General features: G+C 43.5%; 1 protein-coding gene across 2 annotated transcripts in view; it reads right to left on the minus strand.

Annotated features, from left to right (window-relative positions):
• The window catches only part of ARHGEF7 (Rho guanine nucleotide exchange factor 7), a 657,452-nt gene that overhangs the window by 143,828 nt on the left and 485,971 nt on the right, over nucleotides 1–27,653 (minus strand). For both annotated transcript variants that reach the window (XM_053707777.1, XM_053707776.1), the window contains exons 10-11: nucleotides 16,163–16,301; nucleotides 8,923–8,982 (exon numbers count right to left, since the gene is read on the minus strand). In XM_053707777.1, the coding sequence (XP_053563752.1) occupies nucleotides 8,923–8,982; nucleotides 16,163–16,301 (199 nt within the window). The remainder of the gene's footprint in view (nucleotides 1–8,922; nucleotides 8,983–16,162; nucleotides 16,302–27,653) is intronic.

The following is a 27,653-nucleotide window of genomic DNA, read 5'->3' on the forward strand; positions in this document are numbered from 1 at the left end:
AAAAGTACACGGATGACGGGAGGGATAGGCAGGCTCTTTATACAGAAGGAACCACTGCCTGAAGAACCTTTCTCCCAAAAATAGCCTCCGATGAAGCAAAAGTGTCAAATTTGTAAAATTTGGAAAAAGTATGAAGCGAAGACCAAGTTGCAGCCTTGCAAATCTGCTCAACAGAGGCCTCATTCTTGAAGGCCCAAGTGGAAGCCACAGCTCTAGTAGAATGAGCTGTAATTCTTTCAGGAGGCTGCTGTCCAGCAGTCTCATAAGCTAAATGAATTATGCTACGAAGCCAAAAAGAAAGAGAGGTAGCAGAAGCTTTTTGACCTCTCCTCTGCCCAGAGTAAACGACAAACAGAGAAGACGTTTGTCGAAATTCCTTAGTTGCCTGTAAGTAAAATTTCAGAGCACGGACTACATCCAGGTTGTGCAGTAGACGTTCCTTCTTTGAAGAAGGATTTGGGCACAAGGAAGGAACAACAATCTCTTGATTGATATTCCTGTTAGTAACTACCTTAGGTAAGAACCCAGGTTTAGTACGCAGAACTACCTTATCCGAATGAAAAATCAAATAAGGAGAATCACAATGTAAGGCTGATAATTCAGAGACTCTTCGAGCCGAGGAAATAGCCATTAAAAATAGAACTTTCCAAGATAACAACTTTATATCAATGGAATGAAGGGGTTCAAACGGAACGCCCTGTAAAACATTAAGAACAAGGTTTAAACTCCATGGTGGAGCAACAGTTTTAAACACAGGCTTAATCCTGACCAAAGCCTGACAAAAAGCCTGGACGTCAGGAACTTCTGACAGACGTTTGTGTAACAGAATGGACAGAGCTGAGATCTGTCCCTTTAATGAACTAGCAGATAAACCCTTTTCTAAACCTTCTTGTAGAAAAGACAATATCCTAGGAATCCTAACCTTACTCCAAGAGTAACCTTTGGATTCACACCAATATAGGTATTTACGCCATATCTTATGGTAAATCTTTCTGGTAACAGGCTTCCTAGCCTGTATTAAGGTATCAATAACTGACTCGGAAAACCCACGTCTTGATAAAATCAAGCGTTCAATTTCCAAGCAGTCAGCTTCAGAGAAGTTAGATTTTGATGTTTGAAGGGACCCTGTATCAGAAGGTCCTGTTTCAGAGGTAGAGACCAAGGTGGACAGGATGACATGTCCACCAGGTCTGCATACCAAGTCCTGCGTGGCCACGCAGGAGCTATTAGAATCACTGATGCTCTCTCTTGTTTGATTCTGGCAATCAATCGAGGAAGCATCGGGAAGGGTGGAAACACGTAAGCCATCCTGAAGTCCCAAGGTGCTGTCAGGGCATCTATCAGGACTGCTCCTGGATCCCTGGATCTGGACCCGTAACGAGGAAGCTTGGCGTTCTGTCGAGACGCCATGAGATCTATCTCTGGTTTGCCCCAACGTCCAAGTATTTGGGCAAAGACCTCCGGATGGAGTTCCCACTCCCCCGGATGAAAAGTCTGACGACTTAAGAAATCCGCCTCCCAGTTCTCCACTCCCGGGATGTGGATTGCTGACAGGTGGCAAGAGTGAGACTCTGCCCAGCGAATTATCTTTGATACTTCCATCATAGCTAGGGAGCTTCTTGTCCCTCCCTGATGGTTGATATAAGCTACAGTCGTGATGTTGTCCGACTGAAACCTGATGAACCCCCGAGTTGTCAACTGGGGCCAAGCCAGGAGGGCATTGAGAACTGCTCTCAATTCCAGAATGTTTATTGGCAGGAGACTCTCCTCCTGACTCCATTGTCCCTGAGCCTTCAGAGAATTCCAGACGGCACCCCAACCTAGAAGGCTGGCGTCTGTTGTTACAATTGTCCAGTCTGGTCTGCTGAATGGCATCCCCCTGGACAGATGTGGCCGAGAAAGCCACCATAGAAGAGAATTTCTGGTCTCTTGATCCAGATTCAGAGAAGGGGATAAGTCTGAGTAATCCCCATTCCACTGACTTAGCATGCACAGTTGCAGTGGTCTGAGGTGGAAGCGTGCAAAGGGTACTATGTCCATTGCCGCTACCATTAAGCCGATTACCTCCATGCATTGAGCCACTGACGGGTGTTGAATGGAATGAAGGGTGCGGCAAGCACTTTGAAGTCTTGTTAGCCTGTCCTCTGTCAGGTAAATCTTCATTTCTACAGAATCTATAAGAGTCCCCAGGAAGGGAACTCTTGTGAGTGGAACGAGTGAACTTTTCTTTTCGTTCACCTTCCATCCATGTGACCTTAGAAATGCCAGTACTAACTCTGTATGAGACTTGGCAGTTTGAAAGCTTGAAGCTTGAATCAGAATGTCGTCTAGGTATGGAGCTACCGAGATTCCCCGCGGTCTTAGTACCGCCAGAAGAGCACCCAGAACCTTTGTGAAGATTCTTGGAGCTGTAGCCAATCCGAATGGAAGAGCCACAAACTGGTAATGCCTGTCTAGGAAGGCAAACCTTAGGTACCGGTAATGATCTTTGTGAATCGGTATGTGAAGGTAGGCATCTTTTAAATCTACAGTGGTCAAGTACTGACCCTCTTGGATCATGGGTAAAATTGTCCGAATAGTCTCCATCTTGAACGATGGAACTCTTAGGAATTTGTTTAGGATCTTTAAGTCCAGGATTGGTCTGAAAGTTCCCTCTTTTTTGGGAACCACAAACAGATTTGAGTAAAACCCCTGTCCCTGTTCCGATCGTGGAACAGGATGGATTACTCCCATTAACAAGAGCTCTTGTACGCAGCGTAGAAACGCCTCTTTCTTTGTCTGGATTGATGACAACCTTGACAGATGAAATCTCTCTCTTGGAGGAGAGTATTTGAAGTCCAGAAGGTATCCCTGAGATATTATCTCTAGCGCCCAGGGATCCTGGACATCTCTTGCCCAAGCCTGGGCGAAGAGAGAAAGTCTGCCCCCCACTAGATCCGATCCCGGATCGGGGGCCCTCAATTCATGCTGTTTTAGGGGCAGCAGCAGGTTTCCTGGTCTGCTTGCCCTTGTTCCAGGACTGGTTAGGTTTCCAGCCTTGTCTGTAGCGAGCAACAGCTCCTTCCTGTCTTGGTGCAGAGGAAGTTGATGCTGCTCCAGCTTTGAAATTACGAAAGGAACGAAAATTAGACTGTCTAGCCTTAGCTTTGGCTTTGTCCTGAGGCAGGGCATGGCCTTTACCTCCTGTAATGTCAGCGATAATCTCTTTCAACCCGGGCCCGAATAAGGTCTGCCCTTTGAAAGGTATATTAAGCAATTTAGACTTAGAAGTAACATCAGCTGACCAGGATTTTAGCCACAGCGCCCTGCGTGCCTGAATGGCGAATCCTGAATTCTTCGCCGTAAGTTTAGTAAGATGTACTACGGCCTCCGAAATGAATGAATTAGCTAGTTTAAGGACTCTAAGCCTGTCCGTAATGTCGTCCAGAGTAGCTGAACTAATGTTCTCTTCCAGAGACTCAATCCAGAATGCCGCTGCAGCCGTGATCGGCGCAATGCATGCAAGGGGTTGCAATATAAAACCTTGTTGAACAAACATTTTCTTAAGGTAACCCTCTAATTTTTTATCCATTGGATCTGAAAAAGCACAGCTATCCTCCACCGGGATAGTGGTACGCTTAGCTAAAGTAGAAACTGCTCCCTCCACCTTAGGGACCGTTTGCCATAAGTCCCGTGTGGTGGCGTCTATTGGAAACATCTTTCTAAATATCGGAGGGGGTGAGAACGGCACACCGGGTCTATCCCACTCCTTAGTAACAATTTCAGTAAGTCTCTTAGGTATAGGAAAAACCTCAGTACTCGCCGGTACCGCAAAATATTTATCCAACCTACACAGTTTCTCTGGTATTGCAACTGTGTTACAATCATTCAGAGCCGCTAACACCTCCCCTAGTAATACACGGAGGTTTTCCAGTTTAAATTTAAAATTTGAAATATCTGAATCCAGTCTGTTTGGATCAGAACCGTCACCCACAGAATGAAGTTCTCCGTCCTCATGTTCTGCCACCTGTGACGCAGTGTCTGACATGGCCCTAATATTATCAGCGCACTCTGTTCTCACCCCAGAGTGATCACGCTTACCTCTTAGTTCTGGTAATTTAGCCAAAACTTCAGTCATAACAGTAGCCATATCCTGTAATGTGATTTGTAATGGCCGCCCAGATGTACTCGGCTCTACAATATCACGCACCTCCCGATCGGGAGATGCAGGTACTGACACGTGAGGCGAGTTAGTCGGCATAACTCTCCCCTCGTTGTTTGGTGAAATTTGTTCAATTTGTACAGATTGACTCTTATTTAAAGTAGCATCAATACAGTTAGTACATAAATTTCTATTGGGCTCCACTTTGGCATTGCAACAAATGACACAGGCATCATCCTCTGAATCAGACATGTTTAACACACTAGCAAATAAACTTGCAACTTGGAATACAATTCAATTAGAATAATATTAAAAACGTACTGTGCCTTTAAGAAGCACAGAAGATCTATGACAGTTGAAAATTAATAAATTGAAAACAGTTATAGTGTAAACAACACAACTTTAGCAAAGGTTTAATCCCATTAGCAAAGATAACAAATTCTGAAAGCAGGAAACCAATTACAGAATAAACGTTTTTTATTTCAGTCAACTATAATTCTCACAGCTCTGCTGAGAGAAATTACCTCCCTCAAAATAAGTTTTGAAGACCCCTGAGCTCTGTAGAGATGAACCGGATCATGCAGGAAATACAATGAGCTACTGACTGAAATATTTGATGCGTAGCAAAAGCGCCAAAAAAACGGCCCCTCCCCCTCACACACAGCAGTGAGAGAGAACAGAAACTGTCAGAAAAAAGATTAAGCAACTGCCAAGTGGAAAAATAGTGCCCAAACATTTATTCACTCAGTACCTCAGCAAATGAAAACGATTTTACATTCCAGCAAAAACGTTAAACATAATTTCTAGTTAGTAAACAGCTTTATGTAATTCTTACAGTATAATTCTAGTGAAGTACCATTCTCCAGAATACTGAAGTAAAAGTATACATACATGACATTATATCGGTATGGCAGGATTTTCTCATCAATTCCATTGTCAGAAAATAAAAGCTGCTACATACCTCTATGCAGATTCATCTGCCCGCTGTCCCCTGATCTGAAGTTTACCTCTCCTCAGATGGCCGAGAAACAGCAATATGATCTTAACTACTCCGGCTAAAATCATAGCAAAAACTCTGGTAGATTCTTCTTCAAACTCTGCCAGAGAGGTAATAACACACTCCGGTGCTATTTTAAAATAACAAACTTTTGATTGAAGATATAAAACTAAGTATAATCACCATAGTCCTCTCACACATCCTATCTAGTCGTTGGGTGCAAGAGAATGACTGGGAGTGACGTAGAGGGGAGGAGCTATATGCAGCTCTGCTGGGTGAATCCTCTTGCACTTCCTGTTGGGGAGGAGTAATATCCCAGAAGTAATGATGACCCGTGGACTGATCACACTTAACAGAAGAAAAGCAGCCTGTGATTTGGGCCTCGTGGCCAGAGTAAATGAGATCTCCGAAGATATGTTTGGCGAATTGGGCCTACTGAATTGCAAGCCAGTTCATATAGCACTTAAAAGTGACGCAGTCCCATACAGTATTTCTACTCCCCATAGAATTCTGTTCCCGCTCATGCCTCAAGTAGAGAAGGAGCTTATGCGCATGAAGTCTATGGGGGTTATTGAAGAGGTTGTTGGAGCAACTGACTGGTGTGCCCCGATTGTTCCGGTTGCAAGGAAAAATGGAAAGGTGCGCATCTGTGTGGACCTGAAAAGGTTGAATGAGGCAGTGAAGAGAGAGAGATTTGTGCTGCCGACATTAGAAGACATAGCTCCAAAGTTGGCTGGGGCAAAGTTCTTTTCTACATTAGACGCTTCTAGCGGCTTTTGGCAGATCCCCCTGGATCCAAAGTGCCGCAAACTGACTACCTTTATCACACCGGTAGGTCGGTTTTGCTTCTGCAGACTCCCCTTCGGGATATCCTCTGCCCCAGACATTTTTCAAAGGGAAATGAGTTCTCTCCTAAGTGACCACGTGGGTACGGCAGTCGTCATGGACGACATTCTGGTGTATGGGTCTACAGCAGAGGAGCATAATCAGCGTTTAAGTTGTGTGCTGCAGGCTATCAAAGAGTCTGGGCTGAAGTTAAATAAAGAGAAATGCCATTTTAGGAAAACTGAATTATGTTACTTTGGGCATATTATCAATGGGGATGGCATCAAGCCAGACCCCGAGAAAATTTGTGCTATTGAACAGATGAAAAGTCCTTCTGATGTACATGAGCTGAGACAGATATTGGGCCTTGTAAATTATGTGGGCAAGTTTCTTCCAAATTTATCAACAGTTCTACACCCTATCACAGAGTTGCTAAAGAAAGACGTTGCCTGGGTCTGGGGACCTTCACAAGAAAAAGCTTTTATGCAGACCAAGTCCCTGCTGGGGGTCTGCCCCAGTGCTGGGGTTCTACGACCCTTCCAAAAAGACTGTGGTTAGTGCTGATGCAAGCAGTTATGGGTTGGGGGCTGCTCTCCTGCAGTTAAATGAAAATAAACTACAGCCCATCGCCTACTGTTCCCGCACACTGACGGCTGCAGAGTCAAAATACGTTCAAATTGAGAAAGAGTGCCCGGCTGCAGTTTGGGCCTGTGAGCGCTTTCAGCGTTATCTAGTGGGTTTGGAGAAATTTAGTCTGGAGACTGACCACAAACCGCTAGTCCCTCTAATCAACTCTTATGATATCGACAAAACACCCTTAAGATGCCAGAGACTTTTAATGAGACTGCTCAGGTTCAATGTTCAGGCAGTGCATGTGCCGGGGAAACAACTGGTTGTGGCGGATACTCTATCAAGGCTCCCGCTGGCTGCTGCTGAAGAATCCTCCACTGAATCTGATGTGAAAGTGTATGTTGATTCAGTTCTGGCCTCTAAGTCCATTTCTTCAAGGAAACTGGAGGAAATAAGAAAGAGACATATTTGGACACAGATCTGCAAGAGGTTATAAAGTACATAAAAGAAGGCTGGCCTGAGAGCCGGGCAGCCTCGATGTCTTTAAGTGCTTACCAGCCAGAGAGGTCGCAGCTCACGGAGCTGGAGGGGTTGGTGCCGTTCCAAGACCGCATCGTAATTCCTGTCAGCATGAGGAAGGAGATGTTAAACAGGATTCACGATGGCCACCTAGGCATTACAAAGTGCAGAGAAAGGGCAGCTACAGCTGTGTGGTGGCCTGGGATCAGCTCCGACATTGTAAATCACGTGTCTAAATGTGCCTTTTGCCGGGAACGCCGGCCTACTCAGAGAAGGGAGCCCTTGATTTCTACTCCGCTGCCTGCGGGGCCGTGGCAGAAAATAGCTGCTGATTTGTGTGAACTGCACGGGAAAAAGTTCCTTATTGTGATCGACTACTATTCCAGGTATTTGGAAATTGCACCTCTGAATGATATCACAAGTCAAGCCGTTATCATTCGTCTGAAGAGCTTGTTCGCCCGGTGGGGCATTCCAATGGAGCTGGTGAGTGATAATGGTATGCAGTTCGCTTCTACAGAGTTCAGTGCTTTCAGCAGGGAATATGACTTTGTACATTCCATGTCAAGTCCACATTATCCGCAGGCCAACGGAATGGCTGAAAGGGCAGTTCAAACAACAAAATTCATTCTAAAGCAATCTGAGCCGTACCTAGCCATCTTGTCATACAGGGCGACGCCCATTCAAGCCACCAGGTTTAGCCCGGCACAGCTGATGCTAAGACGCCAGATTTGCACCACTTTACCCTCAGTGGGTGTCTTCAAGCTGCCTGGCCCTGTTCCTCGGGACGAAGTCCTTAGGAGGGATGAAGAGGCCAAAAAGGGTTATCGTTTCTTCTACGACAGGAGACATTCTGTCAGGCCCTTACAGGAACTGAATGCGGGGCAAAGTATCAGAATTAAACTGGATGATGAGAAGAAATGGAAGACGCCTGCTACGGTAATTGGACGCTCTCCAGAACCAAGGTCTTATATAGTCCTTACTGATGGAGGGACGGTTACACGCCGTAACCGAAGACATCTTCAGCCTGTACCTGAGAGTCTGGAACTGGATGCCTCAGTACCATCGCCGGTGGGATCCCCTGTTCTAAGAGAGGTGCCTTCCCCTCAGCAAGATCACAGCGGGGATATATCTTTGCCTCCAGCGGACTCTTATTCACCATCTTCTGTATCAGAGGACAGTTCATGCAAAGTTACATCAAGCGGAAGAGTGGTGAAACTTCCAGCCCGATATAGGGACTGACTTTAGCTAGAATAGTGACCGGAAGTATGGGCAGAATAATCCCATGGTCACTGTGAACTAGGGTAGTCTACCCCGATGTCCAAGTCAGGATGTAATTTATGTGTTTATATTTTCTGAACCTATTTGTTTATATATTGTTCGGAAAAACATTTTTTGTTGTATACTCTGTTCGTATACCTTGTTATTTGTTATATTCAAGTGTATGCTTCACCTTTGAAAAAGGGGAAGATGTGATGAGAGCAGGATGTGATGTCACTAGTTTGGGGACGGGGCTTAGGTCCGGTAGTCTGTGTCGCAGTTAGTTAGTGAAGTCAACCTGACTAGATGTACATTGCTATGCTCTGTAATAAAATAAGAGTTGTACCATCATTGCTGTGTCCTGCATATGTCCTGCATCTCATGACAATACTTAAAATGTGAGGTGAGATAACAGGCATCAGTATTGCCAAGAACAATCAAGGTAAAGCTATATTACTTGAAGTTTGAGATGGAAAGTGAAAAAAAAAAAAAAACACACAGCAAAGATAATCAAAACAATGAAATTGATTTAAAACACAAATGGTGACAAAATGTGTGGTTCAAAGGACGACAGAAGTCTCAAAACCATAAAATTTTGGCTGCAATGTCTTACCGAAAGGTTCTTGAAAGCAGTCATAGATTTTTGGATATCTTGACGATCAGGATGATAGTCCTGAAATAAGCAAATAGACAGTGATACAGTATAAACCTTGTCAGAACAATAATTTCACTTGATATTTTAAATATAAGAATTAAAAAACAGAATTTATGTTTACCTGATAAATTTCTTTCTCCAACGGTGTGTCCGGTCCACGGCGTCATCCTTACTTGTGGGATATTCTCTTCCCCAACAGGAAATGGCAAAGAGCCCAGCAAAGCTGGTCACATGATCCCTCCTAGGCTCCGCCTACCCCAGTCATTCGACCGACGTTAAGGAGGAATATTTGCATAGGAGAAACCATATGGTACCGTGGTGACTGTAGTTAAAGAAAATAAAATATCAGACCTGATTAAAAAAACCAGGGCGGGCCGTGGACCGGACACACCGTTGGAGAAAGAAATTTATCAGGTAAACATAAATTCTGTTTTCTCCAACATAGGTGTGTCCGGTCCACGGCGTCATCCTTACTTGTGGGAACCAATACCAAAGCTTTAGGACACGGATGAAGGGAGGGAGCAAATCAGGTCACCTAAATGGAAGGCACCACGGCTTGCAAAACCTTTCTCCCAAAAATAGCCTCAGAAGAAGCAAAAGTATCAAACTTGTAAAATTTGGTAAAAGTGTGCAGTGAAGACCAAGTCGCTGCCCTACATATCTGATCAACAGAAGCCTCGTTCTTGAAGGCCCATGTGGAAGCCACAGCCCTAGTGGAATGAGCTGTGATTCTTTCGGGAGGCTGCCGTCCGGCAGTCTCGTAAGCCAATCTGATGATGCTTTTAATCCAAAAAGAGAGAGAGGTAGAAGTTGCTTTTTGACCTCTCCTTTTACCTGAATAAACAACAAACAAGGAAGATGTTTGTCTAAAATCCTTTGTAGCATCTAAATAGAATTTTAGAGCGCGAACAACATCCAAATTGTGCAACAAACGTTCCTTCTTTGAAACTGGTTTTGGACACAGAGAAGGTACGATAATCTCCTGGTTAATGTTTTTGTTAGAAACAACTTTTGGAAGAAAACCAGGTTTAGTACGTAAAACCACCTTATCTGCATGGAACACCAGATAAGGAGGAGAACACTGCAGAGCAGATAATTCTGAGACTCTTCTAGCAGAAGAAATCGCAACTAAAAACAAAACTTTCCAAGATAATAACTTAATATCAACGGAATGTAAGGGTTCAAACGGAACCCCCTGAAGAACTGAAAGAACTAAATTGAGACTCCAAGGAGGAGTCAAAGGTTTGTAAACAGGCTTGATTCTAACCAGAGCCTGAACAAAGGCTTGAACATCTGGCACAGCTGCCAGCTTTTTGTGAAGTAATACCGACAAGGCAGAAATCTGTCCCTTCAGGGAACTTGCAGATAATCCTTTTTCCAATCCTTCTTGAAGGAAGGATAGAATCCTAGGAATCTTAACCTTGTCCCAAGGGAATCCTTTAGATTCACACCAACAGATATATTTTTTCCAAATTTTATGGTAAATCTTTCTAGTCACAGGCTTTCTGGCCTGAACAAGAGTATTGATAACAGAATCTGAGAATCCTCGCTTCGATAAAATCAAGCGTTCAATCTCCAAGCAGTCAGCTGGAGTGAAACCAGATTCGGGTGTTCGAACGGACCCTGAACAAGAAGGTCTCGTCTCAAAGGTAGCTTCCAAGGTGGAGCCGATGACATATTCACCAGATCTGCATACCAAGTCCTGCGTGGCCACGCAGGAGCTATCAAGATCACCGACGCCCTCTCCTGCTTGATCCTGGCTATCAGCCTGGGGATGAGAGGAAATGGCGGGAACACATAAGCTAGTTTGAAGGTCCAAGGTGCTACTAGTGCATCCACTAGAGCCGCCTTGGGATCCCTGGATCTGGCCCCGTAGCAAAGAACTTTGAAGTTCTGACGAGAGGCCATCAGATCCATGTCTGGAATGCCCCACAGGTGAGTGACTTGGGCAAAGATTTCCGGATGGAGTTCCCACTCCCCCGGATGCAATGTCTGCCGACTCAGAAAATCCGCTTCCCAATTTTCCACTCCTGGGATGTGGATAGCAGACAGGTGGCAGGAGTGAGACTCCGCCCAAAGAATAATTTTGGTTACTTCTTCCATCGCTAGGGAACTCCTTGTTCCCCCCTGATGGTTGATGTACGCAACAGTCGTCATGTTGTCTGATTGAAACCGTATGAACCTGGTCCTCGCAAGCTGGGGCCAGGCCTGGAGAGCATTGAATATCGCTCTCAGTTCCAGAATATTTATCGGTAGAAGAGATTCTTCCCGAGACCAAAGACCCTGAGCTTTCAGGGATCCCCAGACCGCGCCCCAGCCTATCAGACTGGCGTCGGTCGTGACAATGACCCACTCTGGTCTGTGGAACATCATCCCTTGAGACAGATTGTCCAGGGACAGCCACCAACGGAGTGAGTCTCTGGTCCTCTGATTTACTTGTATCTTCGGAGACAAGTCTGTATAGTCCCCATTCCACTGACTGAGCATGCACAGTTGTAATGGTCTTAGATGAATGCGCGCAAAAGGAACTATGTCCATCGCCGCCACCATCAACCCGATCACTTCCATGCACTGAGCTATGGAAGGAAGAGGAACGGAATGAAGTATCCGACAAGAGTCCAGAAGCTTTGTTTTTCTGGCCTCTGTTAGAAAGATCCTCATTTCTAAGGAGTCTATAATTGTTCCCAAGAAGGGAACCCTTGTTGACGGGGATAGAGAACTCTTTTCCACGTTCACTTTCCAGCCGTGAGATCTGAGAAAGGCCAGGACAATGTCCGTGTGAGCCTTTGCTTGAGGAAGGGACGACGCTTGAATCAGAATGTCGTCCAGGTAAGGTACTACTGCAATGCCCCTTGGTCTTAGCACCGCTAGAAGGGACCCTAGTACCTTTGTGAAAATCCTTGGAGCAGTGGCTAATCCGAAAGGAAGCGCCACGAACTGGTAATGTTTGTCCAGGAATGCAAACCTTAGGAACCGATGATGTTCCTTGTGGATAGGAATATGTAGATACGCATCCTTTAAATCCACCGTGGTCATGAATTGACCTTCCTGGATGGAAGGAAGGATAGTTCGAATGGTTTCCATCTTGAACGATGGGACCTTGAGAAATTTGTTTAAGATCTTGAGATCTAGGATTGGTCTGAACGTTCCCTCTTTTTTGGGAACTATGAACAGATTGGAGTAGAACCCCATCCCTTGTTCTCTTAATGGAACAGGATGAATCACTCCCATTTTTAACAGGTCTTCTACACAATGTAAGAACGCCTGTCTTTTTATGTGGTCTGAAGACAACTGCGACCTGTGGAACCTCCCCCTTGGGGGAAGTCCCTTGAATTCCAGAAGATAACCCTGGGAGACTATTTCTAGCGCCCAAGGATCCAGAACATCTCTTGCCCAAGCCTGAGCGAAGAGAGAGAGTCTGCCCCCCACCAGATCCGGTCCCGGATCGGGGGCCAATATTTCATGCTGTCTTGGTAGCAGTGGCAGGTTTCTTGGCCTGCTTTCCCTTGTTCCAGCCTTGCATTGGTCTCCAAGCTGGCTTGGCCTGAGAAGTATTACCCTCTTGCTTAGAGGACGTAGCACCTTGGGCTGGTCCGTTTTTACGAAAGGGACGAAAATTAGGTCTATTTTTTGCCTTGAAGGGCCGATCCTGAGGAAGGGCGTGGCCCTTACCCCCAGTGATATCAGAGATAATCTCTTTCAAGTCAGGACCAAACAGCGTTTTCCCCTTGAAAGGAATGTTTAGTAGCTTGTTCTTGGAAGACGCATCAGCCGACCAAGATTTCAACCAAAGCGCTCTGCGCGCCACAATAGCAAACCCAGAGTTCTTAGCCGCTAACTTAGCCAATTGCAAAGAGGCGTCTAGAGTGAAAGAATTAGCCAATTTGAGAGCATTGATTCTGTCCATAATCTCCTCATAAGGAGGAGAGTCACTATCGAGCACCTTAAGCAGTTCATCAAACCAGAAATATGCGGCAGTAGTGACAGGGACAATGCATGAAATGGGTTGTAGAAGGTAACCCTGCTGAACAAACATCTTTTTAAGCAAACCTTCTAATTTTTTATCCATAGGATCTTTGAAAGCACAACTATCCTCTATGGGAATAGTGGTGCGTTTGTTTAAAGTAGAAACCGCTCCCTCGACCTTGGGGACTGACTGCCATAAGTCCTTTCTGGGGTCGACCATAGGAAACAATTTTTTAAATATGGGGGGAGGGACGAAAGGAATACCGGGCCTTTCCCATTCTTTATTAACAATGTCCGCCACCCGCTTGGGTATAGGAAAAGCTTCTGGGAGCCCCGGCACCTCTAGGAACTTGTCCATTTTACATAGTTTCTCTGGGATGACTAAATTTTCACAATCATCCAGAGTGGATAATACCTCCTTAAGCAAAATGCGGAGATGTTCCAATTTAAATTTAAATGTAATCACATCAGATTCAGCCTGCTGAGAAATGTTCCCTAAATCAGTAATTTCTCCCTCAGACAAAACCTCCCTGGCCCCCTCAGATTGGGTTAGGGGCCCTTCAGAGATATTAATATCAGCGTCGTCATGCTCTTCAGTAACTAAAACAGAGCAGCCACGCTTACGCTGACAAGGGTTAATTTTGGCTAAAATGTTTTTGACAGAATTATCCATTACAGCCGTTAATTGTTGCATAGTAAGGAGTATTGGCGCGCTAGATGTACTAGGGGCCTCCTGAGTGGGCAAGACTCGTGTAGACGAAGGAGGGAATGATGCAGTACCATGCTTACTCCCCTCACTTGAGGAATCATCTTGGGCATCATTGTCATTATCACATAAATCACATTTATTTAAATGAATAGGAATTCTGGCTTCCCCACATTCAGAACACAGTCTATCTGGTAGTTCAGACATGTTAAACAGGCATAAACTTGATCAGAAAGCACAAAAAACGTTTTAAAATAAAACCGTTACTGTCACTTTAAATTTTAAACTGAACACACTTTATTACTGCAATTGCGAAAAAACATGAAGGAATTGTTCAAAATTCACCAAATTTTCACCACAGCGTCTTAAAGCCTTGAAAATATTGCACACCAATTTTGGAAGCTTTAACCCTTAAAATAACGGAACCGGAGCCGTTTTAAGCTTTAAACCCCTTTACAGTCCCTGGTATCTGCTTTGCTGAGACCCAACCAAACCCAAAGGGGAATACGATACCAAATGACGCCTTCAGAAGTCTTTTATAAGTATCAGAGCTCCTCTCACATGCGACTGCATGCCATGCCTCTCAAAAACAAGTGCGCAACACCGGCGCGAAAATGAGACTCTGCCTATGCTTTGGGAAAGCCCCTAAAGAATAAGGTGTCTAAAACAGTGCCTGCCGATATTATTATATCAAAATACCCAGATAAAATGATTCCTCAAGGCTAAATATGTGTTAATAATCAATCGATTTAGCCCAGAAAAAGTCTACAGTTTAAATAAGCCCTTGTGAAGCCCTTATTTACAATCGTAATAAACATGGCTTACCGGATCCCATAGGGAAAATGACAGCTTCCAGCATTACATCGTCTTGTTAGAATGTGTAATACCTAAAGCAGCAAGGGACTGCAAACTGTTCCCCCAACTGAAGTTAATTGCTCTCAACAGTCCTGTGTGGAACAGCCATGGATTTTAGTTACGGTTGCTAAAATCATTTTCCTCATACAAACAGAATTCTTCATCTCTTTTCTGTTTCTGAGTAAATAGTACGTACCAGCACTATTTGAAAATAACAAACTCTTGATTGAATAATGAAAAACTACAGTTAAACACTAAAAAACTCTAAGCCATCTCCGTGGAGATGTTGCCTGTACAACGGCAAAGAGAATGACTGGGGTAGGCGGAGCCTAGGAGGGATCATGTGACCAGCTTTGCTGGGCTCTTTGCCATTTCCTGTTGGGGAAGAGAATATCCCACAAGTAAGGATGACGCCGTGGACCGGACACACCTATGTTGGAGAAATAGTAACATGAATAGATTAAATATTTAGTCATTTTTGACCTATAATTCCCATAAGAATTATAATGTTTTTCGTGCTATAAAATGGTTGTGATCTACTTTGTTAAAGTAAACTATATTAGATATTCATCATTTAAATAAATAAAAAAAATCTGTGATTTTTCAAGGATAATTACACATTTTCACATTTTAGTAGCTAAAAGATGGTATTGAGTCATGCATCATAAATTGGTATTTGTTATCATACATCTAGATTGTAAATTCCCACGGGAACAGGGCCCTCAATTCCCCCTGTATTTGTTTGTTAAACTTTGTCTGGTGTCTTTTATATTGTATTGTTACTTTTATTTTTGTACCTATGGACAGCACTGCTGAATCTGTTGGCGCTTCATAAATAAAGAATAATAATAATAATAATACAGTGTTCTCCCCAGGATCTTTTTAGTAGGTGCACCACTCAGCTGATTTTACTGACCACCCGGCTAAAACTTTAGCCAAACTTAAGCTAAAATTATCAAATATTAAAAATGTCATTTTTATTGCACAAATTATCATTAAATACATTTATGTTAAACTATGCAATTAATTTGTGCTTTGGATAGCAGAAAATGATATAACAATATTAGAAAAAAATTACACTGCCCCACCCGGCTACTCCATAATGCCACCCGGCTGGCAACATTTTCTGTGGAGAACACTGCCATATATACATAGATTTTAACAGCCTATAAAATCACAAGGCACATTGAGTCTTCCCATACCAAACTAGAGCATTATGTTTGCTAAGAGATATGCCACAAACTAGGAATTCTTAATCACTATGGTAGCCATGCTTAGCAGAGACTGTGTAGCATGGTTATTTCATAAACCTGCTAGAGAGATACCTAATAATATTCAGTATCTTTCTTCACAAAGGTACTCATTATAAATAACAAAGGGGGAAAAAAAAGAAGAGAATAATAGAACTATGAAGGAACCATTTCATTATTTCTACATGGCTATGTGCACATATTGAAATTATTCTTTTTCCTAAAGATCATTTTGGTAGTAAATATTTTTATGTATAAAATTTATAAAGGCAATACAATTTTATGAATAATAAGAGAAATAAAAAGCCTAATAGAAGCTGCAAAGATGAGAGACTTAAATATTTTAAAACGGCACACAAGCAACATGCTCATTGTTTTAAAATTATGAGTCATTCTAGTTGGCAGAAAATTCCTAAAATACCTCCATGTGCCGCTCCAACTCTTTTAGCAATGTTGGGTATTTGTCCAGACGCATAAATGGCTTACTCAAACCCGTTGTTAGCACAAGAATTCCAGGGCTATTGGCACCTTTCATCTCCATGAACTCCCCAAGCTCCTCACTGTAATAGGGAGAGACAAAGAGGTTAATTCATGTGTTTGATTCTGAAAGTTAAGAATACTAAAGCAAATCGCATAATATGGAAGCAAAATATATATCATAATTGCAGAAACTTTAGAAACTATGACCTGAACTCAACAGAAAATTTGTGTAAAGGAAGAGAAATTGGTGTAATTTCATATGATAAATAATATTCAAAGTTGGATGTAAAATTAAAAAGACAAACTCTAAGCACATTTTATGAGCATAATATTGAGGTTATTCCCCACCTCCCTTTAGTCATGGGTGCATTGTTGAATCTGTCTTCCACTACAAGAGAAGCAAGCAAATTAAATAATAGACCTAAATTGGAAAGTTGTTTATTATTACATGCTCAGAGAAAATGTGGGTTTCATATCCCTTTAAGTTGCTGTTGAAAAACAAAACCGCAATTTAAATTAACAGTGTCTGAAAAAAATCATGCACAGGTTTGTTAATTTCATATTTGTAATATGCTTTGAAGTGACCATATTGAGATAAATTCATGGTCTATTAATTTGCTTATTACCCTGAAGTATTGTCTATATTGTTAACAAGGTATCTAGCTCAAAGAGTATGTTGTTAAAATGTCAGTAAACATAGAAAATTAATTCCTGATCTACTAATTATGACCTATTATCTGTGATATGATTAGACATCGAAACTGTGATGCAAATAAAAAACACTAGAGCACCTGCAGTTAAGTATACTTTTAGGGGCGTAAATGTTTAATTTGCTTTCTTTTTTTTACAGGTACGATTGGCCATATATAATTCTGCATACTGTGCAGAATTATGTAACGTTATTTTCTCTTTTTACTGCCCCTTTAAAAAGAAAGGATATAGATCAGACGCCCTCACACTTAACATCTATACTGTACAAAAAATTGCAGATAACCAGTGTAGATCTTTTACCAACATACACTAGGGCATGGGATAAGGAACACACCATAGGATTAACGATGAAAAATTGGAAATCCATATTCCTTAATAATAAAGTAGCATCCATATCAGCCCAAGTACACAAGACCAATTTTAAGTTTCTGACAAGGTGGTATCTGACGCCGGCAAGATTAAAAGTGATATACCCCAACACCACGGGTAGGTGCTGGAGGTGTCGCACAGAAGAGGGTACCATACAACACATATGGTGGGATTGTCCTAGCATTCAGCAATTCTGGGCAGATATAATAACACACATCTGTAAGGTCCTAGAGACCATAGTACCCAGGGATCCGAAAATATTACTTTTTACAGGTCTCCCCAAACTAAAAGAAACGACAAAACAAAAATTGTTACTTTCCATGTTAAAGGGACATGCCACCAACATTTTTTCTTTTATGATTTAGAAAGAGAATGCAATTTTAAACATCTTTCTAATTTACTTATATTATCTAATTTGTTTTATTCTCTTGATATTCTTTGATGAAAAGCATATCTAGATATGCTCACTAGCTGCTGATTGGTTGTCACAACCAATGTGGCAAATTTATCATATCTTGAACAAACACTGGCAGGTAATTAAAGTAAATATATTTTTGTCTCTATCCCAACTTATTTTATGTCCCTTTAATAAAGGAAAAGCTATAAACACAATTTTATAAAAGCAATACTGCCATATAGTGCTCATATAGTTATAACAATCCTGTTCATTAGCCTAGCTTACCATAGAGTATAAAGTTCACTCTACAGATTGCTTGTAATAATATTGCTACATGTGCATGCTCATAAGCCAATCTCAGTTTATTTCAACAATAATATCACCTTAAAAATATCCATTATTGTTGCAATGATTACCGATGTACACTCCTAAAATAGTTGATGAAAGCATCTAAATTTATACAAAGTGATGTGGTCACAGAAGCAAAAGAAAAATTTAATTTTAAAATACTCACCAGGCACACTCCTGAATAACTTCATATTGACCTCAGTCTAATGTACAGCCAAGCAAAATGAGGTAGGAAAAATTAATAATAACCATAAAAAGACCATGGAAAAAAAAAAAAGTGCTCATGGAAAAAAACAAAACACAGGGTGGAGTCTCGTGGACTCTCACCACCATGAAAGAAATTAATTTGTTAGGTAAGTGTAAATTAAGTTTTCTTTCATGCAGGTGGTCTTAGTCCACCATCTATTACTCCTGGGAACTAATACCCAAGCTGTGAAGTCCACAAGTAATAACATAAAGGGTGGGATTTAAAACATCTTTTTTCACTGAGAAACTAAATCTACAACCCCATAGAAACCCAAAAAAATACATAAATCTTATTTTTTTTTATTAATGCACTTAAAAAAATCAATCAAGCAAAAATAAATCAATCTTAAACAACTGCCTGAAGGATGTTGCGATCAGAAACAACCTTTAGGAAGAAAACCTAACCCAGTACGAAATACAGCCTTATCAGCATGGAATACTAGGTAAGGGGGCTCACATTGCAAGGCAGCCATCTCAGATACTCTGCGTGCTGAGGCAATAAAAAGAGAACCTTCCAAGATAATAATTTAATGTCAAGGCCGTGCATAGGCGCAAACGGTGCCCTCTGCAAAACAAAAGAACAAGATTTAAACTCCGAGGAGCCCTAGGTCGAAACACAGGTCTGATTCTAGACAGAGCCTTAACAAAAGACATCTGGAAGTTCAACTAGCCTCTTGTGCAGTAAATTCGATAGGGCCGAAATCTGTTGAGAGCTTGCCGAAAGGCCCTTCTCCAGACCATCCCGGAGAAAAGAAAGAATACTGCAAAGCCTGACCTTATGCCAGGGAAATCCACACTCTTCACACCAGAATAAGTAGGTCCTCCACACCTTATGATAGATGTGAAGAGTAACCAGCTCACGGGCTTGAATGAGAGTATAAATAACTCTCATAAAAACCTCTCTTGGCTAGGACTAAGCGTTCAATCTCCACACAGTCAAGCTCAGAGAATCTAGATTTTGATGAACAAAAGGACCTTGTTCCAGCAGATCCCTGCGACAAGGTAACCTCCATGGAGTTGATGAGGACATCCCCACTAGATCTGCGAACCACATCCTTCGCGGCCACGATGGAGCAATCAGTATCACTGACGCCTTCTCCTGTTTGATGCGGGCCATTACACAAGGAAGGAGTGGTAACGGCAGGAAAAGGTAGATTAGACTGAACCTCCAAGGTACTGCTAATGCATCTATAAGCTCCGCCTGAGAATCCCTGGACCTTGACCCATATCTAGGGTAGCTTGATATTGAGACGAGACACCATGAGATCTATCTCCGATGTCCCCCACCTGTTGCATATCTCCGCAAACACTTCGGGATGGAGAGACCATTCCCCCGGATGAAAGGATTGTCTGCTGAGAAAATCTGCTTCCCAGTTGTCCACACCCGGAATGTGGATCGTTGGCAGAGAACCGCTGTGGGCCTCCGCCCACTCCAGAATCCGAGATACTTCCCTCTCTTGCTAAAGAGCTTCTCATTCCCCCCTGATGGTTCATGTAAGCCACTGAGATTATGTTGTATGATTAGAATCTGAAGCTCCAAGATGTTGATCGGGAGTAGGGATTTCTCTCGAGTCCACAGGCCCTGTGCCTTCCTGGCACCCCAAACAGCTCCCCATCCTGAGAGACTCGCATCCGTAGTCACAATCTCCCATAATGGTTTCAAGAAGGACGTCCCTTGGGACAAGTGATATGGATAAAGCCACCAGGAGAGCGATTCTCTCGGCCGGCTGTCCAGAGAAATCTGTTGAGACAGATCTGAATGATTGCCGTTCCACTGTCTCAGCATGCACAGCTGAAGAGGTCTGAGATGGAATCTGGCAAAGGGGATGATGTCCATGCAGGACACCATGAGACCAATCACCTCCATACACCGAGCCACAGAGGGCCTTAAGGAGGTCTGGAGGGCAAGACAATTGGAAGTTAGCTTGTAACGTCTCTTGTCTGTAAGAAATTTCCTCATGGTTATGGAATCTATTATCATACCCAAGAACTCCACCCTGGTACTGGGAATAAGAGAACTCTTTTCTATGTTTATCTTCCATCCATGAGATCGAAGAAGAGAAAGGAGAGCTTTCAAATGGTCCTCTGCCCGACGACAGGACAGTGCTTGAACCAAAATATCATCTAAGTACGGCGCCACTGCAATCCCTCTGGTTCTGGCCACTGCAAGCAGAGGCCCTAGAACATTCGTAAAAAAACTTGGAGCAGTAGCTAGATCAAATAGAAGTGCAATGAACGCAAATCTTAGGAACTTAAAGTGTTACTTGTGTATAGGGACGTGAAGGTAGGCATCCTTCAGGTCTATCGTGGTCAAAAATTGTCCTTCCTGGACTAAAGGAAGAATAGACCTTATTGTCTCCATCTTGAACGAGGGGACAGACAGGAATTTGCTTAAACACTTTAGGTCCAGAATTGGATGAAAAGTACCCTCCTTCTTTGGGACCACAAACAGGTTTGAGTAATATCCCAGAGCTCTCTCTGCTGGAGGTAGCAGTACAATGACCCCCAGGACAGAGAAATCCTTCACACACCCTAGAAAAGCCTCTCACTTTTTTGGCCTTGAAGACAGGTTTGATAAGAGGAATCTGCCCCTGGGAGGATGAGACTTAAAACCTATCCTGTATCCCTGAGCGATGACCTCCAGTACCCATGGGTCTTGCACATCCCCAAACCAAGCTTCTGAAAAGAGTGATGGTCTGCCCCCTACCAGATCCAAAGCCAGATCGGGGGCCGCCCCTTCATGCCGACTTTGACTCAGCGGGCTTCTTATTCTGCTTGGATTTATTCCAGGACTGAGGAGGTTTCCAAGTTCCCTTAGACTGCTCCGGCTTTGCAGAGGGTGGCTGACGTTGGGATTTGTCCGAACGAAAATTAGGACATTGCCACTTAGGTTTGTTCTTGTTATCCTGCAGTAAAAAGGCACCTTTGCCTCCAGTAATCGTGGATATGATAGAGTCCAGGCCTGGACCAAAAATAATCTTTCCCTTGAATGGGAGGGAAAGAAGTCTAGACTTCGAAGTCATGTCCGCAGACATAGATTTCAGCCAGAGTGGCCTACGGGCTAGCACAGAAAAACCTGAAGCCTTGCCGTTCAGGTGAATAATCTGCATATTTGCATCACAAATAAAAGAATTAGCTACACTTAAGGCCCTAATTCTTTCCAGGATCGTGTCGAGGGGACCCTCCACCTCGATCAACTCAGATAAAAAGTCGCACCAGTAGGTAGCCGCTCCCTCAACCACAGCAACAGCCGCTGCTGGTTGTAACAAATATCTTGTATGCTGAAACATTTTTCTTAATAGAGTTTCCAGCTTCTTATCCATGGGCTCTTTAAACGATGAACTATCCCCAAGTGGGATAGTAGTGTGTTTAGCAAGTGTGGATAGCATCGTCTACCTTAGGGACAGAACCCCATAACTCCAACTGAGAGTCCGGAACCGGGAACAATTTCTTAAAGGAAGAAGAGGAAAAAGAAGAACCGAGTCTTTCCCATTCATTCTTAATAATGTTCGCCATCTTTACGGGAACTGGGAAAGTCTGTGATACAACCCTGTCCTCGTAGACCTTATCTAATTTAGGAATGCAAGGTTCTTCAGATAATTTAGGTTCTGGAACCTCTAAAGTAGCCAACACCCCCTTTAGCAGAAAGCGTAAGTGTTCAATCCTAAATCTAAAGCCTGGTTCCTCCGCAGCTGGAGACTTAGAGGCAGCAGATTCCGACCCAGAAAGAGCATCCTCTGAAGTATAAGCGACGTCTTCATCATCAGATAATCTTGTATCAGATAAATCCAATAAGCTAGTAGATGACCCATGGGAAGGATAGTAATATTTAACCTTTCGCTTGAGCTTAGCAGTGCGAGGTAAAGCACTAAAGGCCGCAGACACTGCCGTCTGTAACTGTTCAGTAAAGACTGGTGGTAAAAGGGCCCCTCTAGATGGAGGAACAGGAGTGCTACGGGAATCTGCATGTGTATTAGGAGATGTAGGGTGCGCACCTCACGGGACGGAGACACCTCAGAGGTAGAAGGCTCAGTAGTACTAAACATATTAGCTTTCTTTGATAAGATTACTTTATTAAGCCATGTGGAACATAATTGTGCAGGCGGGTATACCGTGGCCTCCTCATGATATAGACAGGCATTAGCTTTAGGTAAAGAGGGAGACACCGCACGGTGAGGAAGAAGAGAATCATTGTGACCACACTCGGTTACATGGTGGGCCATGCAGGACCGCCCCTGCACCACTAAAAGCACGCAGAGCTGAACTGGCTCGGCAGCGCTCCAAATAGAAAGGAAAACCTGTACGTTCCAACATCTGCCTGAGCCACATCTCACACATGCCACAGCATAAACACGATATTAAAAATATGTGATTAATCCCTCCTGTTCAATAATCCTCTTCCGGAGACATTAACCCTTGATTCCATTCAGATAAAAGGAGTCACACTGGGACCCTGTCTTCTTGCGTTATCAAATGTGTATAAAAAAATTATACGATCTTACCGAAATCTATGCCGTGGAACAGAAACACAGCCTCTCAAGTTTGACAGTCTTGTAGCATCGCTCCTGGCATGGACTTGAGTGTTAGAAGCAGACAGTGAAACTCGTCAACACTGATTGCTTAGGAGCTGTTAATACGAGTCTGGATGGGTTTGCAGAAAGACTCTCCCTGCATCTCCAGACTAACATTCACCAATGCTCTCACTGAGAGGCTGACAAGACTACTTAAAACTCCAGTCGAAGAGTACTACCCTCCATAAGGAACTATTTCCATATCTTCTGACACTTCTCTGCCAACCTCCTGTGATGAAAGGCAAAGACTGGGGGATGAGGGGAGTGGGGGAGGTATTTAAGCCTTTGGCTGGGGTGTCTTTGCCTCCTCCTGGTGGCCAGGTTCAGTATTTCCCACAAGTAGGAAACAAAGCTGTGGACTCTCCTCATATTAAGATGGAAAAAAACATGAATATCAGGAAGATTAGCAATCTTTCTATGAAACAAAACTGTAAGAGCAGAAATCTGCCCCTTCAGAGAACTGGCAGAAAAGCCTTTATCCAAACCATCCTGTAAGAACTGAAATATCTTAGGAATTCTATAAGAACGCCAGGAAAAAAAACTAAAACAATCTATACGATAAGAAAACAAAATTTATGCTTACCTGATAAATTTATTTCTCTTGTGGTGTATCCAGTCCACGGATTCATCCATTACTTGTGGGATATTCTCCTTCCCAACAGGAAGCTGCAAGAGGACACCCACAGCAGAGCTGTCTATATAGCTCCTCCCCTAACTGCCACTCCCAGTCATTCGACCGAAGACAAGCAAGAGAAAGGAGAAACTATAGGGTGCAGTGGTGACTGTAGTTTAAAAATAAAAAACACCTGCCTTAAAATGACAGGGCGGCCCGTGGACTGGATACACCACAAGAGAAATAAATTTATCAGGTAAGCATAAATTTTGTTTTCTCTTGTAAGGTGTATCCAGTCCACGGATTCATCCATTACTTGTGGGATATCAATACCAAAGCTATTGGACACGGATGAAGGGAGGGACAAGGCAGGCGCTTAAACGGAAGGCACCACTGCCTGTAAGATCTTTCTCCCAAAAATAGCCTCCGAAGAAGCAAAATTATCAAATTTGTAGAATTTAGAAAAAGTATGAAGCGAAGACCAAGTCGCCGCCTTACAAATCTGTTCAACAGAAGCCTCATTCTTAAAAGCCCATGTGGAAGCAACCGCTCTAGTGGAATGAGCTGTAATTCTTTCAGGAGGCTGCTGGCCAGCAGTCTCATAAGCTAAGCGGATTATACTTCTTAGCCAAAAAGAAAGAGAAGTTGCCGAAGCCTTTTGGCCTCTCCTCTGTCCAGAGTAGACCACAAACAAAGCAGATGTTTGACGAAAATCCTTTGTAGCTTGTAAATAAAATGTTAACGCACGAACCACATCAAGATTGTGTAAAAGACGTTCCTTCTTTGAAGAAGGATTAGGACATAGTGAAGGAACAACAATCTCCTGATTGATATTTTTATTAGATACCACCTTAGGAAGAAAACCAGGTTTGGTACGTAACGCTACCTTATCTGCATGGAAAATGAGATAAGGGGAATCACATTGTAAAGCAGATAACTCCGAAACTCTTCGAGCCGAGGAGATAGCTACTAAAAACAGAACTTTCCAAGATAAAAGTTTAATATCTATGGAATGCAAAGGTTCAAACGGAACCCCTTGCAGAACCTTAAGAACCAAATTTAAACTCCATGGCGGAGCAACAGGTTTAAACACAGGCTAGATTCTAACTAAAGCCTGACAAAACGCCTGAACATCTGGAGTATCAGCCAGACGCTTGTGCAAAAGAATAGACAGAGCAGAAATCTGTTCCTTTAAGGAACTAGCTGACAATCCCTTCTCCAATCCTTCTTGGAGAAAAGATAATATCCTAGGAATCCTAACCTTACTCCATGAGTAACCTTTGGATTCACACCAATGAAGATATCTACACCATATCTTATGATAGATTTTCCTGGTCACCGGCTTTCGAGCCTGAATTAAGGTATCAATGACCTACTCAGAGAAACCACGCTTTGATAAAATCAAGCGTTCAACCTCCAAGCAGTCAGACGCAGAGAAATTAGATTTGGATGGTTGAAAGGACCCTGAAGCAGAAGGTCCTGCCTCAGCGGCAGAGTCCATGGTGGAAGCGATGACATGTCCACCAGATCTGCATACCAAGTCCTGCGTGGCCACGCAGGTGCTATCAAAATCACTGAAGCTCTCTCCTTCTTGATCTTGGCAATCAGACGAGGGAGCAGAGGAAACGGTGGAAACACATAAGCCAGGTTGAAGGACCAAGGCGCTGCTAGAGCATCTATCAGCGCTGCCTTGGGATCCCTGGACCTGGATCCGTAACAAGATGCCATGAGATCCAGTTCTGGTTTGCCCCAAAGTTTAATCAACTGTGCAAATACCTCCGGATGGAGTTCCCACTCCCCCGGATGAAAAGTCTGCCGACTTAGAAAATCCGCCTCCCAGTTCTCTACTCCTGGGATATGGATAGCTGATAGATGGCAAGAGTGAACCTGTGCCCATAGAATTATTTTTGAACCCTCCAACATTGCTAGGGAACTCCTTGTTCCCCTTGATGGTTGATATTGTCCGACTGAAATCTGATGAACCTGACCGCAGCAAGCTGAGGCCAAGCCTGAAGAGTATTGAATATCGCTCTTAGTTCCAGAATGTTTATCGGAAGGAGTGCCTCCTCCTGAGTCCACGAGCCCTGAGCCTTCAGGGAGTTCCAGACTGCACCCCAGCCCAGAAGGCTGGCATCTGTCGTTACTATTGTCCAATCTGGCCTGTGGAAGGTCATACCCTTGGACAGATGGACCCGAGATAGCCACCAGAGAAGAGAATCCCTGGTCTCTTAATCCAGATTTAGTAGAGGGGACAAATCTGTGTAATCCCCATTCCACTGACTGAGCATGCAAAGTTGCAGCGGTCTGAGATGTAGGCGGGCAAACGGCACTGTCCATTGCCGTTACCATTAAGCCGATTACTTCCATACACTGAGCCACTGAAGGAGCGAGAAGTAGAATAAAGAACACGGCAGGAATTTAGAAGTTTTGACAACCTGGCCTCTGTCAGGTAAATCTTCATTTCTACAGAATCTATCAGAGTTCCTAGGAAGGAAACTCTTGTGAGAGGGGATAGAGAACTCTTTTCTTCGTTCACCTTCCACCCATGAGACCTCAGGAATGCCAGAACAATGTCCGTATGGGTCCTGGCGATTTGAAAATTCGACGCCTGTATCAGAATGTCGTCTAGGTAAGGGGCTACTGCTATACCCCGCGGCCTTAGGACCGCTAGGAGTGACCCTAGAACCTTCGTAAAGATTCTTGGTGCCGTAGCTAACCCAAAGGGAAGAGCCACAAACTGGTAATGCCTGTCTAGGAAGGCGAACCTGAGAAACCGATGATGATCTTTGTGCATCGGAATGTGAAGATAAGCATCCTTTAAGTCCACGGTAGTCATATATTGACCCTCCTGGATCATAGGTAGGATGGTTTGAATAGTCTCCATCTTGAAAGATGGGACCCTGACAAATTTGTTTAGGATCTTGAGATCTAAGATTGGTCTGAAGGTTCCCTCTTTCTTGGGAACTACAAACAGATCTGAATAGAAGCCTTGCCCCTGTTCCTCCTTTGGAACTGGGTGGATCACTCCCATAACTAGGAGGTCTTGAACACAATGTAAGAATGCCTCTCTCTTTATCTGGTTTGCAGATAATTGTGAGAGATTAAATCTCCCTTTTGGGGAAGAAGCTTTGAAGTCCAGAAGATATCCCTGGGACACAATTTCCAACGCCCAGGGATCCTGGACATCTCTTGCCCAAGCCTGGGCGAAGAGAGAAAGTCTGCCCCCTACTAGATCCGTTTCGGGGGCTGATCCTTCATGCTGTTTTAGAGGCAGCAGCAGCTTTTTTGGCCTGCTTTCCTTTGTTCCAAGCCTGGTTAGGTCTCCAGACCGGCTTGGACTGGGCAAAATTTCTCTCTTGTTTTGTATTAGAGGAAGTTGAAGCTGCGCCACTCTTGAAGTTTCGAAAGGAACGAAAATTAGTCTGTTTGGTCCTTAATTTGTTGGACCTATCCTGAGGAAGGGCGTGACCTTTTCCTCCAGTAATATCAGAAATGATCTCCTTCAGTCCAGGCCCGAATAGGGTCTGCCCCTTGAAGGAAATGTTGAGAAGCTTAGACTTTGAAGTAACGTCAGCTGACCAGGATTTAAGCCATAGTGCCCTACGCGCCTGAATAGCAAAACCTGAGTTTTTAGCCGTTAGCTTGGTTAAATGAAAAACGGCGTCAGAAACAAGTGAATTGGCTAGCTTAAGAGCTTGTCAAGGATATCATCCAACGGGGTTTCTACCTGTAGAGCCTCTTCTAGAGACTCAAACCAGAAAGCCGCAGCAGCAGTGACTGGGGCAATGCATGCAAGAGGCTGGAGAATAAAACCTTGTTGAATAAAAATTTTCTTAAGGTAACCCTCTAATTTTTTGTCCATTGGATCTAGAAAAGCACAACTGTCCTCGACCGGGATAGTTGTACGCTTCGCTAGGGTAGAGACTGCTCCATCCACCATAGGGACCGTCTGCCACAAGTCCCGTGTAGCGGCATCTATAGGAAACATCTTTTAAAAACAGGAGGGGGAGAGAACGGTACACCAGGTCTATCCCATTCCTTAGTAATAATTTCTGAAAACCTCTTAGGGATTGGAAAAACATCAGTGTAAACAGGCACTGCATAGTATTTATCCAACTTACACAATTTCTCTGGGACTACAATGGCGTCACAGTCATCCAGAGTTGCTAAAACCTCC

This window comes from Bombina bombina, chromosome 3 (assembly GCF_027579735.1).
Source record: "Bombina bombina isolate aBomBom1 chromosome 3, aBomBom1.pri, whole genome shotgun sequence".
NCBI lineage: Eukaryota > Metazoa > Chordata > Amphibia > Anura > Bombinatoridae > Bombina > Bombina bombina.